The sequence below is a fragment of the Phyllostomus hastatus genome, unplaced genomic scaffold, assembly GCF_019186645.2.
Source record: "Phyllostomus hastatus isolate PE091 unplaced genomic scaffold, TTU_PhHast_1.1 phas_contig_17, whole genome shotgun sequence".
NCBI classification, from domain to species: domain Eukaryota; kingdom Metazoa; phylum Chordata; class Mammalia; order Chiroptera; family Phyllostomidae; genus Phyllostomus; species Phyllostomus hastatus.
In genome coordinates, this window is record NW_025333664.1 from 3,428,997 (window position 1) to 3,444,437 (window position 15,441).

General features: G+C 59.6%; 1 protein-coding gene across 2 annotated transcripts; it reads right to left on the reverse strand.

The window, feature by feature from the left end:
• Positions 1 to 313: 313 nt before the first annotated feature.
• On the reverse strand, positions 314 to 13,033 carry RAE1 (ribonucleic acid export 1). Of its 2 annotated transcripts, XM_045833443.1 has the most exons (13): positions 12,526 to 12,814; positions 12,340 to 12,407; positions 9,975 to 10,071; positions 9,363 to 9,467; positions 7,463 to 7,555; positions 4,960 to 5,046; positions 3,960 to 4,046; positions 3,798 to 3,869; positions 2,706 to 2,813; positions 2,006 to 2,112; positions 1,849 to 1,924; positions 1,096 to 1,290; positions 314 to 724 (listed from the first exon to the last, which is right to left on the reverse strand). In XM_045833443.1, exons 2-13 carry the CDS (start codon positions 12,354 to 12,356, stop codon positions 638 to 640), a joined length of 1,131 nt encoding a protein of 376 aa, XP_045689399.1. In that variant the 5' UTR covers positions 12,357 to 12,407; positions 12,526 to 12,814; the 3' UTR covers positions 314 to 637. The 2 variants fall into 2 exon arrangements, with proteins under 2 accessions (XP_045689399.1, XP_045689400.1); XM_045833444.1 differs by lacking the exons at positions 12,340 to 12,407; positions 12,526 to 12,814 and adding an exon at positions 12,839 to 13,033.
• Between the last annotated feature and the right edge of the window lie 2,408 nt (positions 13,034 to 15,441).

Consider the following 15,441-nt stretch of genomic DNA (forward strand, 5'->3'; position numbering starts at 1 on the left):
GAAAGAGCACTTCCCGTGCGGGGAACTGGGCTCTGCCTCGCCGGCCCCATGCACCCCGCCCACAGGCCTTGCCCGGAAAGAACGTCCCCGTCTCGGCCCCCAGGACGGCTGCCCCGCAGAGCCGACAAGCGCGGGGGTGTTGAGATGGAAGGGGAGACAAGACGACACAGTCACACCCCGCCTGCCCGATTCCCGAGGGGGGCCTGAAGTCTCCGGTGAAACCCAAGCACAATGCTGAGCAGGAATGTCCACCCGGAGCTGCCCGGGCGAGAGGGCGGGCACGGGGGGAGAGGGACAAAGGGGGCCGAGCAGGCAACCTCCCAGACGTTTTATTACAAAGTACAGCACAGCATCCACAGAACGTTTCCCAGTGCCCCCAGAACGCACGCTGCTGCGCACAGCACGGCGAACCAGCCGGCAGGGGCCCCGCGGCCCTGACTCGGACAACGACCCAGTCCCGTGGGGTTACGGGGGACACCTGGAATGGTGGTGGAATGAGGCCGGCCGCTGAGCAACGGCAGCGCCTTCCCCGGGGGTGGAGCCCGCACCAGCTCCCCGCCCGGAAGCCGGACCAGTTCGTGCACGGACAAGGCGCAGGGAGAGAACAGGACCGCACGCGCCCCGGCGGGCCCCGCCACTACTTCTTGTTCCTGGGCTTCAGCTCCTCGGCCGCGTTCCGCAGGAAGATGTAGTTCTTCTTCTGCGGGTTGTAAAACTCGTGGCCCTAAAGGGGGAGAAAAACAGTCGTTATGAAGAAGCAACACTCCGCGTTCTGTGGGCGCCTCTCCCGCGCCGAGGCCCGCGCCACGGGCACGAGGCACCGCCCTGCGGGGGACGACACAGGCAGGTGGGGAGAAAGGCCAGAGCTCCAAGGGTCACTACGTCCTGGAGCGAAGGGCCGGACCTGGCGGAGATCCGCCTCCGAGTCCCGTGTGGAGGGGCCATCTTCCCACGCTCGTCCTTCAGGGGCCGGGGCTCGTTCCCACCCCCCGCCCCGCCAGTGGGGCCCCAAGGACCTCCCTCGGAGGGCAAGCCGGGGGCAGCGCGGGGCGGCGAGGGGCGAGGAGCTCCGACGGACCAGAGGCTCCAGCTCACCTTGGACCAGTCGTAGCTGGACGCGTAGGCGAAAATGTTCCCGTTGTGGTTGAAGCAGCAGGCCGAGATGGGCTGGTCCAGCTGCTCTGACGTTTTCAGCTTCGTTCGGGCGTCTTTGTCCCAGAAGCTGAATCGGCCGTCAGAGCCCACGGTGGCCAGGGTGCCGTGAACAGGGTGGAAGGCGATCCCGTTGACCTGCAGGGAGCGGCACGCGCGGTGAGAGGCAGGCTGGCCCGGGGCGGAGAAGCCCGCTCGCTGCTTCGGGGAGGGACCAGGAGCGGAAGAACCAGGGGCACCGACCGCCCGGTCACGGCAGAGCCACCACGCTCCCCGATCGCCCGCCGGCCCGGACGCCGGTCACGTCTCCTGTTACCAGCCCAAGTCAGCAGAAGTTAGTCCGCGTAGCCAGCGACACCGAGGCGCGGGCCTCCAGGAAAGGACCCCCCCACCCCAGCACACAGTGGCTTCCCAGGGTGAGCCGAGAGGAGGAACCGTCCACCAGCACCCCGGTGCCGGGCGGGGGGGGGGTGCCCCCCCAGAAGCCCTGAGCTTGCACTCGGGAACCACAGACAATGGAGACCGCCGGCGCGTTCTCGGAAACGGAGAGCCGAAAGCGCAGCCTCGGCGCTCCCCTCAGGACGCGAGCGCACGGGCGTCGCCGTCACCTTCTCAGGTCCCGGGATGACTCAGCCGCCCACGGCGAGTCTAGTTTCTAGACTTGCTGTGTTCCCAGGCAGGGCTCTGGGAACCTACCGCGTAGATGTCCTGAGGGGCGGAGGTGTTGGTCCCGTTAGACCGGTGGCATTTGAAGGTGAAGTTGTCTTTGGCTCTGAAAAACAAGGCCCGGCTGAGACTTCTCCAAGGAGAGAGAGTCTCGGGTGAAACCCCGCCCACGGGCGTGCCCACTCACGGGTTCGGGGGGTTGATGTAGTGGATGGCCACCCTGCCCTCGATGCTGCCCAGGGCGAAGCCCGTCGGCTTGTTCTGCTTGTCCTTGAAGATGGCCACACAGCGGTGCTGCGGTTCGGGGAGAGGCAAGGGCGTCCCCACCATGCCAACCCAGACGCCTCACCACGAGGCGGAGGGCGAGTGATCTCTGCCCGTGCCTGGTCCTGGAGAGCCAGGAGCGCGGCAGGGAAGGTGCAGGTGCGGGGCCCCCCCCCCACCCCCCCCCCGCCCCCCCCACCCCCCGGCTTCCGCTTCCCGAGTGGAGGCTGGTCTGAGCGGCTGGACCAGGCGAAGGGAGGCAAGTCCAGGAGGGCGCAGGGAGTGGGGAGGACCTGCGAGCCCGTGGCAGGCGGAGACAGGGCCGGGGGTGGGAGCCCGGGAACCGTCTGGGCACGCAGAGGGCACAGCCGGAGGCGGCCCCCTGAGGCGGGCCCTCGGGCTCCACAGCACCCGGCTACTGGGGGGAGTCTGGGGCGGGGGGCAGGTGAGCTGGGCTCACGCAGGCGTGCAGCCTACTCACTCACCAGACGTTTGTGTCTGTGTCTGTGCTTTCGCTCCCCCTGAACACACCCACAGGTGTTCAGAGGCACCCCTGTGCTCCTTGCGTGGCCCCGCCGGTTCAGGCGCCAAACGGCCGCCTCCGGACCCGGCCGGGGACTCACCTGGTGCTTCAGGGGGGACTCGATCCTCCTGAACTCGGAAGGCTGGTTCTCCAGCTGGTAGACGACCAGGCCCCGCTCGGCGGTGGCCACCACGGCCATCGGGTAGATCTGGGCGGGGCGGGCAGCGGAGACACGCCCGGGGTGAGGGACCGCGCTTTTCCAAACACACCCACCCCCGGGGGCGTGTTTTTCCACACCAGAGCGTGAGGTCAACTTTTTCGGAGTCACGAAAATAAGTCTGATTAAAACTTTTCTCAGTTTAAAATGAACGACATCAGCGTGTTTCATGAAAACACAAAATCCTGTTTGAAAAGAGGAAACTCATGGATTTCTAAGACTCGTTTCTCTGAAACGACAGGACGCACGACTGCTGAGAACACAGGCTTGGGGACAGAGAGGACGTGAGGCCGCCTGCTCCGACTGCCCCTCCAGCGGCGACAGGCGCGGACACCACGGCCCGTTTCACTCCAGCCTCTCCCCTGCGTGTCACACGGGTACACGCGTGCATGCGTGTTTCAGCCCATACTGTGACCTCAAGGTGTGCCCTCCAAGGGCACCGGCGGCTGTCTAGAACCCCCCGGGGGCCCCCGTCCCTGGGCTCACTGAGCCGTGCCCGTCGCGAGGCCCGTGGGACCACCTCCGGCGCTTCACGCCGTCACCCAGCACAGAGGCCGTCGGCCTCCTTGCCGCCACCACGACACGCCTCGGTGAGCGCCGCGCCCAGGGCGGCGGGGACAACACTTCTGGACCGCAGGCTACACGGACGGAGAGCGGCCCCCCTTCTCTCCCACCGAGCGGCCCTCAAGGACCTGGCAGAGTCCCCGCCCGTCTTCCCGCAGCTGCACGGCTGGTGAGGGTCGTGACTCGGTGGTGCCCGCTCCAACCAGCGACACAGCCCTCGCCAGCCGGCCCTGACGCCCAGCACCGGGCAGCGCGGGAACGAGGGCAGGCAGAGGCGCCCTGACCCGGGACTCCCGTGGCGGGGGCTGCGCTCCACGCCCCCCCCGCCCCCGGCTGTGGTGCACCGTCAGGAGGACGCCCGTGCATCGGCGGGGGGGGGGGATGAGACACGGGCACTGGGGGACCGCTCACCATGTCAGCGCAGTAGCACCTCTCGGGGAGCTGCAGGACCATCATGGGGTTCGACGACCGCGTGTCCCAGAACTGGGAGACAAGAGAGGCGCAGACGGACAGCGTGAGGACCAAGTCCGTGCCGGCGGGGGCCGCCGCACGCCCCCCCGGGGCTGCACGTACCTTCAGGGTCTTGTCCCAGCTCCCGGTCATCACGCAGCTGTAGTTCGGCGCTTTGATCCAATGGATGGTTTTCACGGGAGCGTCGTGCTTGCGACAAGACCAGACCAGGGCGGTGAAGGGGAGGGAACCAGAGCCCTGGGGCCTTCGTTCCACAGGCTCGAGGAGAGGGGCCAGAGGGCACGGGAGGTCACGCCCAGCGGAACCCAGAGGGCGTGTGAGCCCTTCGGCGCGGCCGGAACAGCCCACGTGGCGTGAGCCACACCCCCCTTCCGTTCCGACGCCTCGGCCGACTCCCCCACAGCTGGCCACACGGGAGAGCAGCCCCAGCCGGGACCTGCCAGGGTCGCATCACCCACGCGGACGGCGCGAGCTAAGAGATCGGGAGACGCGTGTCTCGCCACGTGAGCTGAGCGGGCCGAGCCTTCCTGAAAACGGCTCCGCGCCCTCACCAGGTCAGACCCTCTGGTTCTAGGTCCTCCCGCCTTCGTGGCTTCTGCCTGTGTTGGCAGGCGTCACACAAGAACCTGCCTGTGCCCGAGCAGACCACACAGCTCCAGGGGCGTGTGGGAGTGACCCCTCGCTGCTGGACGCCCCCGAGGACGGTAGCTGGCACACAGCAGGCATCTGACAAGCACTGGTCCGGGGACCGAGGGACCAGATGTCGCTGGGAAAAGGCAAGCCACTCGCGGGTGCTGGAGCGTTAAGCGAGCGAATGTCGAGGGCCACCTGCAACATCCGTCTCCCATGGATTCAACGTCACTAAGTCCTTACGCCGTGCTACCCTTGTCTCCACGCACACGGGAGACGCGGGGCATGACCGCCTGTGCAGCACCAGTCACAGCGAGGACGCAGGTGCCGCTGGCGCCGCGTCTGCGCGGAAGGGGGCTTCCGGCACGCTCCGGTCCGCCCACCCGGGCTGGCGGGCCCGGCCACAGGCTCCTCCGTGACAGAGGGTCCGCGGCGGGCAGCGGCCTGTGTGCGGAGGGCCAGGCCTTCCTACCTGCGCGATCTGAATCGCCTGGTTGCTGTTCAGGTCCCACATTTTGGCGGTTTTATCACACGAAGCTGTAAACACTTTGCTCCCGTCCTAAAACAAAACGGAGGAACTCCATCATCCGAAGAAAGGGAAAATCTGTCTATGTGTGTATTTTCATGAGGGTAAACTTTCTCAGGCAGGTTTTGTTCTGCAACTTTTATTCTCCCAATTGTTTGGGACCCCTGTACTACAGACTACAGTCATACACAAAACACACTTTCAGCCCCATTTTCATTCCCGATTACTCTTCCGAGAGATATCACCAAACACGGGACAAACGGAATCAAGGGGCGCGCCCCGCCGTGGCGCACCCATCGGGAACTCCTGCGTGCGCTGCCGGAGCCACTCACGTCGTTTCTCAGCTTCATCAACCCCGGCCTTCAGCAAAGGTGCCAGAATGAAGCAACAAATACCCGCGACCCCTCCCCCTCGAGTCACAAGTGCGCCCACGCCCTGTTTCCCTGCTCTCTCTCTCCCCGCACGCACCCATGCACATCTCTGCCCATCACTCCTCCCGCTCAGCCCCACGCCCGCACGGCTCTGACGGACATGCAGGAAAACCACACCGGCCTGCGCTCGCTGGCGGCCCCGTGGCCACTGCAGCCCGGCCGGGAGAGCGGCAGTCCTCGGGTGACGGTTCTGAGACCACTCACACGCGGAGCCCAGAGCAGGCCCGTCGGACACGGAGAAGCGCAGGACGCGTCTCAGGAAGAAGAAACAGCGCCACATGCAAAGCCTAGACCAGTGGTCGGCGAATTTTTGTCTTGAGGGGCTGCTACCTACGAAACACCCTAGACTCCGCAGTCCTCCGGCGCCACGCCGCAGCTCCGCCAGCGCGGCCCGAACGCAGCCTCCGCGAGCTGCGAGGGAACCAGTGTGGCGGCTCCAACCCACCTGCTTGCAAAAGCAGGCCTCGGCCACACGCAGCCCGTGGGCTGTAGCCAGCTCCTCTGTCGCAACCGCCCCCATCACTTGTCAGTGGGCACCGCACCAGCCACGTGACGCAGCTCCAACCCAGCCCCACAGACCTCCAGGACCCGCAATCCCGATGGCGTCTGTGCGTGCCGCCGCAGCGCCGGTCCCCGGAGCGCAGGCCTCGCCCGCCCCGCCTACCCCGATTTCCGGGGCATCCCGGTGCTTCAGCGTACTCCAGGGGCCTGGTAACGATGCCCAGTGTGAAATGCTATTCTCTGTCGTAATCGTTGTCTTATTTTATACGCGAGGAAACGGACGCAGAGAGATTATGTAACCTGCCAAAGTCAAAAAGCCAGAGGAGACGGGGTGGGATTCGAACCTAAGCCCAATGGGACAATGCGAAAGGCAATGGGCCCAGAGCCCCCTCTTCCTTTAGCATTCGGCTGGGCTCTCGCCTAGCGAAGCCTTCACGGCAGCCCGCCCACCCAGATCCCCCCTCCGGAGCAGCCGGCTGCACTGGCCCCCCCCACCCCATCCTGAGTGTGAGCCCCCCGTGAGCCCAGGTGCACCACGGGGGAGGGGCAGCCTGCGTTCTCTCTGTAAATGCCAACGGCCACTCGGTGACACACGGGCAGCCGAATTCTCGCGTCAGTTCGCCCTACTTCTCGCACTTCCCTAGAAACTTGAAAATTCTCACCCATCATCCAATCAGTAAAGACAGGCAGGCAAATTAATTTGGAAGTTAAATGTCCCGCATGTAAATTAAAAGTGAGTTTTACCTGGAGTAAACACGTCACTTTTCAAACCGTTTTCATCTACCTGCTGGTACACCTATCTGCGTCTGACTGTTGGCCAGGCCCGCCTTCCCGCTCCCCGTCCCAGCCACCAGGTGGAACGGGAGGGAGGGGGGCGGCCCTGTCAACCCCCCTCGACCGGGGGGTGGGGGGCGCACGGCCTGGCACCTTGCAGCTCTCTGTGTGGCCGGCCACCCCTCCTTCAACTTCTGTGAATTCTCCTCGATCAGTAACAACAAACCAACAAAAGGCACCATGAACACGTTTGCTGAGGTGGCTGATGGTCAGGAGGGAAATGGAATTCCGAAACCCAAGTGACTTCAAATGTCTCATAACAGGACAGGATTTTCCCTCCTAGGAATTATTCCCTGAGATTGTAAAGCTCTAACTTTAAAACAGCATTAGCGCGTGGAATGCTGAGAAGTAGGAAAGGCTTTAAGAAAAACCCTTTGTTCCAGGTAACAGGTCAATAAAACAATGGGTTTTTCATGCAAGAAAAGCTCTCACGGAGATTAACCAAGCTGACATGGCCTACACTGGGCACACCAGTAATTTACATTCCGAGTTTACATTCGGAAACTCAGCGTTTCTTCAGTGTGTGTGCGTGCACGCGCGCGCGCGCACGCACACGCACGCACGCACACACACACACACACACACAATCTGCGTCTGGGCTCCGCAGACACAGAACTGTGTGGGCACCCTGAACCACACTGTGCTCTGTGCAGAAGACGACCGGACACATGGGCGCAACTCACGTCGCTCCAGCAGACGGCGAGCACAGGCCCCGTGTGCATCTGCTGGGCCTTCGGGATCGTCTGGCCGCTGTCCTGCACTTCCCAGCAGCGCACCTGCGGGAGGGAGACAGGTCAATGCGTTGGACGCAGCCGCTCACGAGGGGTCACGCGCATCTGACTGACGGGCCCCCCGGAGTACAGATGCACTGCTGTCGGCCCACTCAGCTCACTCCGAGGACAAAGCAATCGAAACGCACACACAGGTGGCTCTTCTCCTGTTCCTGTTTCTAAGCCATTAAAGTGAACACGTTCTGCTTCCACCTAAAACCGCGGACACACTTCTCGCCGCTGCGTGCCGACCTGTCTTGCAGAGCAGGACGCCGCCCGTGAGCACCCGGAGCCTGCAGGCCAGTGTGGAGACGCTCCGCCCTTCTCGGACACCTTACTCTGACGTTGTGTCCTTCTCCCCGATCCCAGAAGGAATGCGTTTTACTGAGAGATGGTGTGAACACGACGAGAAACCCCACCAGACCACTAGCTGACAGTGGTGTGTCTCCGGTCTGTCTGCACATGTTATCTCCTCCAAAAGTCAAGGTTATACACTGCGTCCCCTCCTGCACTGATGGTTGCCGCTTCCCTCGCTTACACTCGGTGCCAACGAACATTCTTATGTGTTTTAGCGGAGAATCACCTGAAGTCTCTCCAGAAGCCCCATGCAGAAACCGCACCTGCTCATCCTCGACGACCTCCTCCCCCTCCCCTGCCGCCCCCATCTCGCCGCCCCGCCGCCTTCCCACCGCAGAAACTCCCCCCGCCCGTCCAGACCAGCACCCCACCGCCCGCACGTAGCAGGGTCGCCGCCACTCACAGACACCACGGTCCCCGCAAGCCTCGCTGCAGGGGCCTTTTCTACATGAGGCCGCGTCAGGCGGTGGCTGGGAGCGCAGGCCCTCAAGCCCCAGAGGGGGGCCCCTGAGACACAGGGTGTAAACAAAAGGGTTTCTGATAAATATTGCCTATTACCAATATACAGGCCTACCAACAATCCATGGAAGGGTTCGGCCTCTCGTTGTCAGCACCAAGTGCAACTCCTTTAAGCTTGTTCCTTTTGTGAATATGATAGACAAGTCAAGTCTATCGCACAAATGTGTGTTTACCTGATTGTTAGTGTGGCTCTGGGGTTCAAGTTCAATGGGCTATGTGAACTCCTTTTGTGAAGTGTCTCTTCGCATCCTTAGCTTACTTTTCTACCAGAGTGTCTGTCTGTCTTTTCTGCGCACAACAGGCACACACGATGTCCACGCAGAATCCGTGGCACAACAGGCACACACGATGTCCACGCGGAATCCGTGGCACAACAGGCACACACGATGTCCACGCGGAATCCGCGCTGCGTCTAAGAGCTCGCCACGTGCCTGAGCGCGCTTTCCGGACGTCTGGCCGGGCAATCTGGGTGTGCCGACACCCATTCTCTGTCTCTCTCTCTTCATTTACTCTAACCTGTATGGCGTATCTTTGCGTTACCTGCTAGCCCCCCATAGACCCTCCTCGCTGGCCGCTCCAGGCGAGCGGAGACGGAGCTGCAGGGGGCATTTCTGGGCCATCCATCTGATGGAGGCTTTGCAACAAAACTCAGCGAGCTGAGGAGTGGTGTCTGCCCGCTCAGGAGGCCGCACACCCGCTAACTGGTTTACTTAAAGTTTACTTAAACATACTAAAATATTTCTACAGAAAATCGTGCGACGGGCGAGTTCCCACACACCCCACGTCCCGTGTCCTTGCTGCTTCCTATGCTGGTCGCCCCGGGTAAGCCCCGACTCGGCTTCACCTGCCCGGGCGAGGACGGAGCGCCCACCCCGCCCGAAGGAAGGCCAGGTGAGCCCTGCCCGGACTCGCAGGAGGCACGCGAGGGCGCACTTACGTCGTTGGCCCAAGATCCGGCGATGAGGAAGTTCCCCGGCAGGGTGGGCGGGCTAAAGGACAGACAGCCGATGCTGTCGTCGGGGGAGGACGTCACCTCGATATCCTGGGGGGAAAGGTCGGCGTGAGAATGCGCGCATCACCCCAGTCACATTCCAAACTGCCTTCTTCCTCACTAACCTCCGCCCACCCCCCGCCCGGTGGACTTCCCTCGTGCCCCACAACTAACCCAGTCGGCCGTGTCTCACCCTGACCCAGAGGGCGACGAGAAACGAGGAAGGCAGGGGGAGGACCAGCATGGTTTCCAGGTGGCAGCCCGAGAGCCACCCAAGCTCCCGCCCACCCTCCTGCCCCGCAGAAACTCTCCCTCAACAGTGGGGGCTGGGCCCGGGAACCTGCGGTTTAACCAGCGCCACTGGTGACTCTGGGGATCGGGACCGTGGGGGGCACAGGACACGAGCGCAGGGGACACGCAGTCTCTGTGCTCCAGTGGTTGCGAACGCAGCCAGACAGCGTTTCACAGCTTCCATCCCAAAGGAGGCTCCCCGGCATCACTGCCGTGGGCGCCCTGGCGGCACCCTCTGCACAAACGCCGGGAAGCCCGCCGAGGCACCTTCATAGGGTTGTGGTTATCTGTGGTCGTGCTGCCGAACATGCTGGTCCCACTCGTTCCAAAACCCGAGGTTGTTCCGAACAGGCTCATGCTGGCCCTGAAAAGTAACGGAAGCTGTTAAGGCCAAGCGCCGTCTTCAGGAACAAATGCCATGGAGAGGTGATCCGAGGCTGGCTACAGCACAGGAGGGAGCCAGTCTGAATGGCCTGTTGCGAGGTCTCTCTCTTTTCAAGAGATCTAACGTGCTCAGCAGAGTGTTTTTAAAAAAATACACTATTTTAGGTTTACAGAAAATTGTGAGGACAGGAGGGTTGCCGCACACCCCACGCCCAGGTTCCTAGCGTCCGCCTTCCACTTGCCACCGCTAATCAACCAGCACCGGTGGACCGCGGCAGAGCGCTGCTCAGCCAGCAGCGAGAACACAGGCTCGCTCTTCTCTACGGTCAGACGCCGAGCTGAGCGCCAGGAACACGGCAGCGGACCAGCAGACGTCCCGTTCTCCCAGGTTCCCACTTGGAGCTCACTTCCTTCTCGTTAACCCCTGCACGCTGCTGTAGGTCAGTATCTCACACGAAGGTCCTTAGAAAAGTAACCAGTCCTGGCTGCACTTCAGCAACTCCTTTGTAGAAATTTTGTCAAGTAAGTAGCCCACTCTGTTCTGCTTGAGTGCCGGAGGCCTCGCACTGTGTGTGGACACGGACCAGCGAGAACCCGCCCCCGTTCTGAGGTCTCAGCCAGCCGGCCAGGGGCCGGCCCCTGCTCTGGCCAGGCCTCACTCCCCTGCTCTACAGACACAGAAAACGTCAACCCTCTCTCCGGGGGGCTCCGAGGACCGAGCCGGATTATGCGTGTGTGCAGACGGTGGCACAGTGTCACACAGCAGGCACGATGAACGACTTTCCTTTGCAAGGAGACCGGCTGTGTATTTTAACTCCCTGACGGCCCACATATGTCGATACCCCATTTTCAATTTTGTCATCAGCAAATTTTTAAACCAAGAAGTCCACCCTGTCAGTCACCTCCCCCGAGGCACCACGGAGCTGAGTGACACACTCGCTAACGAGGGCCGCGTCTCTGAAGACGACAGCACAGAATGGGAAACTGCTAGGAATCTTGGAACAGGGTGGCCAACCTTGTGGCGTCTCTGAGCCACCCTGGAAGAAGAGTTGCCTTGGGCCACACGTTAAATACACAAACACTAATGGAAGCCGATGAGCAAAAAAAAAATAGTTTTAGATGAATTTACGATTTTGTGTTGGGCCGCATTCGCATCCGTCCTGGGCCGCGTGCAGCCCACGGGCTGGACACCCCTGGAATGCCTGGAAAGGCATTTAAGTTTTCCAAGCTTCGTGCAAAACGAGCAGGTGCAGACATACCAGGTAAAAGCAACAGCTCCAAGCACGCTACTATCTCAGAAAGTGGCTTTGGGACAGGACGAGGCGCCTGCCAGCTACTCTGCCTTAACCATCGGCGGTGCGCTCGGACCACCTGTTAACACAGGACCAGGTGAGCAAAATGATGGCCCGGCTTCTGCAATCTGAGTCCAGGAACCCGCCGCACGCTTCCGCCACGCTATTTAGCCCTGACTTTCTCACCCGTAAAGAGAAGTCAGTCGTATCCACGGCAGGGGACTGTGCAGGCCAAGTGAGCACACACAGTGCCTGAATCGTGATACTTCTGTTCCTCCCCCTCCTCCACCATCAAGATGGCAGAAAGCCTTTCCACCACCAGGGAAGAGCCCAAGCCACCCCAGGAGCTACCAGCCTGTGTGGAACACACAGCATGCAGGACACTGGGGACCTGGGGAAGTTCCAAGACCCCCCTCCACCTCCCACCACCCAACCCCCTCCCACTCCGCTCCCAGCAGCAGCCGCACTGGCCCTGCCGGCTTCCTCCCCAACCCTGAACAGACCCTCAACACAGAGCGGGGCTCATGGCGGCCTTGGGGCATTCCTGCTGGCTGTTCTGGGGTAATTCACCCTCCCCCCAAACTCCGGCCCTCTCAGTCTGAGTCTCCAGGTCCCGGTTCACAAAGTGCCTCCTTTTCGAGGTAATGGAGATGTTCTAAAACTGCACCGCGGGGATGTCCACACTACTGTATTCAACTCCCCAAACTCATCGGAAATGTACACACTGCTGTTAACTTACAATGAAGTTTACACGCATTAAAAAAAAAAAAAAGCCACCTCTTCAGAGGCTTCTCTCTCTTCCTAATTTAACAAACCCAGCCTTCGATCACCGCCCCCACCCCCTCTTTCCACGCAGCACCCGCCGCGACCCCGAAGCCCTCGAGCCCCTCTCCCGGGAGCACGGCATGCCTGCTGCAAAGGGGCAGAGTCCCGTCTGGGTCTCCCCTACAACACACCTGGGGCGGCTGGTCATTAACACACACCTGGTGGGGGGCCGCGCGTACGTGTACGTAATAAATACCTTCTGGAGGAAGACAAAAACAAAAAGACAGACTTAGACCGCGGTAAATACATCGGGGGCGGGAAGGATCGGGCAGGGTGAAGTGGGAGGGGCTTAAAGAGGATGGTCCTGGGTAACGAACCGTCAGACAAAGTCTCCGAGGAGGTGGTCCGTGCCTGACGAAAAGACAGAACTACGCGGGGAAGGGCAGAGGCGACAGACGCTGCCATCAACTCTGTGGCCCTTCCCGGTGCCTCAGTTTCCCCACGAGAGAAGCGAAGCCGTTGGACCCGAGGTGACTGCTAAGGCCCCTTCCAGCTTTGACGTCATTCCCGGGGACCACTAAGGGAGCTTCTCAACAGGCCAGCTCGCAGCGGGGCACACTCCGCCGGGGAGCACCCGGCCTCGGCTGCGCCATGGCGGCGGGTAACGAGGGGAGGCGGCACGGGGGCTACCTGAGAGTCGCTCTGCGGCGAGAAGCTGGCTGCGGGGACCGGAGGGGCTCGGGAGCCTGCGAGCCGGCTCCGGCGAGAAGGAAGCGAGGGCGAGACTGCGCGAACAAGAATTTTGGGAGCCCTGGATCTCCCCACGCCGGCGGAGGAAACTGCCCCGATTACCGTGGAGACGTCGCGCCTGCGCCGCGGAGCCACTTCCTGTGTCGCCCGGAAGACAAGATACGAAAAGGCTCCTCCTCCCGCGAGGAGATAGCACATGCGCACAAGAACTGTTGACGTCGAGAGGCGGTCCTCTTGCCAGCAGCTTGCGGATTGGTCGAAAGTTCCTGTAGCCGACAGCCAGGGGTAGAGCGATCGCTTTGATAAATCTGCAGCCCTGGCTGGTGGAGGGCAATGTTTTGTGAGTGAAAAGTCAAGCAAAAGTCTTATTGCTGCCAATTCAAGTCCAACTCCATCCTCCAGAGAGCCCCACATTTCTAGCAAACCCCCAGCTGGGGTTGCGGGGCCACGCACTGCAGTTAAGCACCAAGGAGCTAGATCAGGTATTTAGGATAGTTTAACGGAGCTTTAAAAAACTCTGGTGCCTGGGCCTCTTCAGATTCTGATTTAGATAATCTGGGGTGGAACTAAGGGAAATAATATGTTTAAAAAACGAGTTTTTTAGATGCAGCCTAGATTGAGAACCTCTCGTCTAATGATGGTAATAGCTCTTTGGAGCACTATCTAGACGGGTCCTCTCCTGTAATTTCCACAGCAGCCCTACGAGGGAGTTATTGTAATAATCTCCGTTTCATAGAAAAGGAAAGTGAGGCTGAGAGAGGTATCGTGACTTGGCAAAGAAAACGCAGCTGCTAAGCAGTAAAGCCAGTGAAGCCTGCGCTGTGTCTACTGGTCTACCTGCAAAACCCTGGACTCTTCTCTGACAAGTCCTCCCCCTCGACCACACCTTCCCTCATTCTTTCCCGAATGGGTCATCCGTACCACCCCTCCTTGACGCTCTCAAAGCCTTCTTCAAGCCAGCTCAGTGCTAACCATATTCAGCCCCATAAAACAGCGTACCTGCCTCGTCTAGCTGCCTAGAGCATAAACGTTGCGTCTTGCTCCCACGTGTATATCGCTGCAGCACCAAGCACAGCGTCTTACATATATTCGGTGTTAATAGTTGTTGAATGATCCTGTTCTATGCACAAAGCATCTTTCAGAAGCATCTATGGTGACAGAGATTCTTGTACAGTACTGATGATTCAGCATACTTTTAAAACTTTTCCCGCTGCTTAGGGCTCTCAACAAACCCCGTTTGTACAGCCCATCTGTGGAGCAATTGTGGCAGCGCACTCGCACAAACGTGATTACAACTAACTTCCCCGACTCTTCCCCAAGGGTATTATTCAAACACACACTTTCCATGAATTATCTCATGTAATCATCGCAATGACTCTGTAGGATAGGCATCATTGTTATCCCATTTTATGGTGATGAAGCCAAGGCCGGGTGGTCACTTGTCCCAGCCACAGAGGCAGTGAGTCGAAGTGGATTTGGGAGGCAAGCAGCCTATCCCCAAAACCTGATCCTGCACCCTCCCGAAACAGCAGGAGGTGGAGAGTATCCCATTTTTCCCCCCTTAGAAAACAGGATGGAGGATTGCTGCAGTCTGTACCCATGGGTTTGATTAATGAGCCATAGATTTCAGGTGAAAAATTATTAAAAATAAAAACCTAAAATGTTTTGGTGATGGCTATTGACACTGGTGAGCCCTTTACACGCGGATATTTATGAATGACTGCACGGATTATATTCCATTGCTGGGTGAACAAAAGCCGAGTATGGAATTTTATGTCAGTTCCTTCTTATTTGAAGTGATCTTTCTTAAACTTTAGAGATTTTAATGTTGTTTAAGGTTTTGTAAGGAGGCACACCTTACATGCAGCTTCACAAAGAACTGGGGGCGTCCAAAGCTGGGGGTCCCTCTCCAGTCCTCTGTCTCACACACAAACCCTCAGTGTCCCCAGCCTCTCTCTTGGTGCCTCGGACTTTCACCCTGTTCCTTAAAACAATGACCTGAAAGTGTTTGAAGGAAAAGTCCACCGCAAACGGTGGAAGGATTTGAGATAGGTAGAGCTTCTGCCAGCAGAGGGCGACGTCAGCTTGTTCTCACAGGACCGTTTCCTTGGGCTTCGAGTCTTGACTGGCAACAGCAGCAGTGTTTCCCGATACCTTCCTACAAACGTTCCTTTGGACACACTCTTTAGGGCGCGTGCACATGCAGCTTAGGTTTGAAAGCACTTTCTTGTTTTCACCACTAAACAGGTCTCTACAATCACACCGTTCAGCTCAGTCTCTCTAAAGGTAGTAGTGGAAATCCTGAAACGTTCTGCCTACTTTGTAGAAAGTGCAGCGTGTATTTTTCCCGTGAAATCATGACTTCTGAAACCACTTAGCATCGTCAACAACAGTTAAATTTCTCTGAAACGTGAGCATATCACGGAGCTCTTATTTTACTAGGGTGATTATGAGCCTTTAAGGAAAAAAGATTCTCTGAACATCTTTTTGTTGCGTGAGTTTTTATTACTTTAATTATAAACAGATTCCAGTTCAAATGTTCT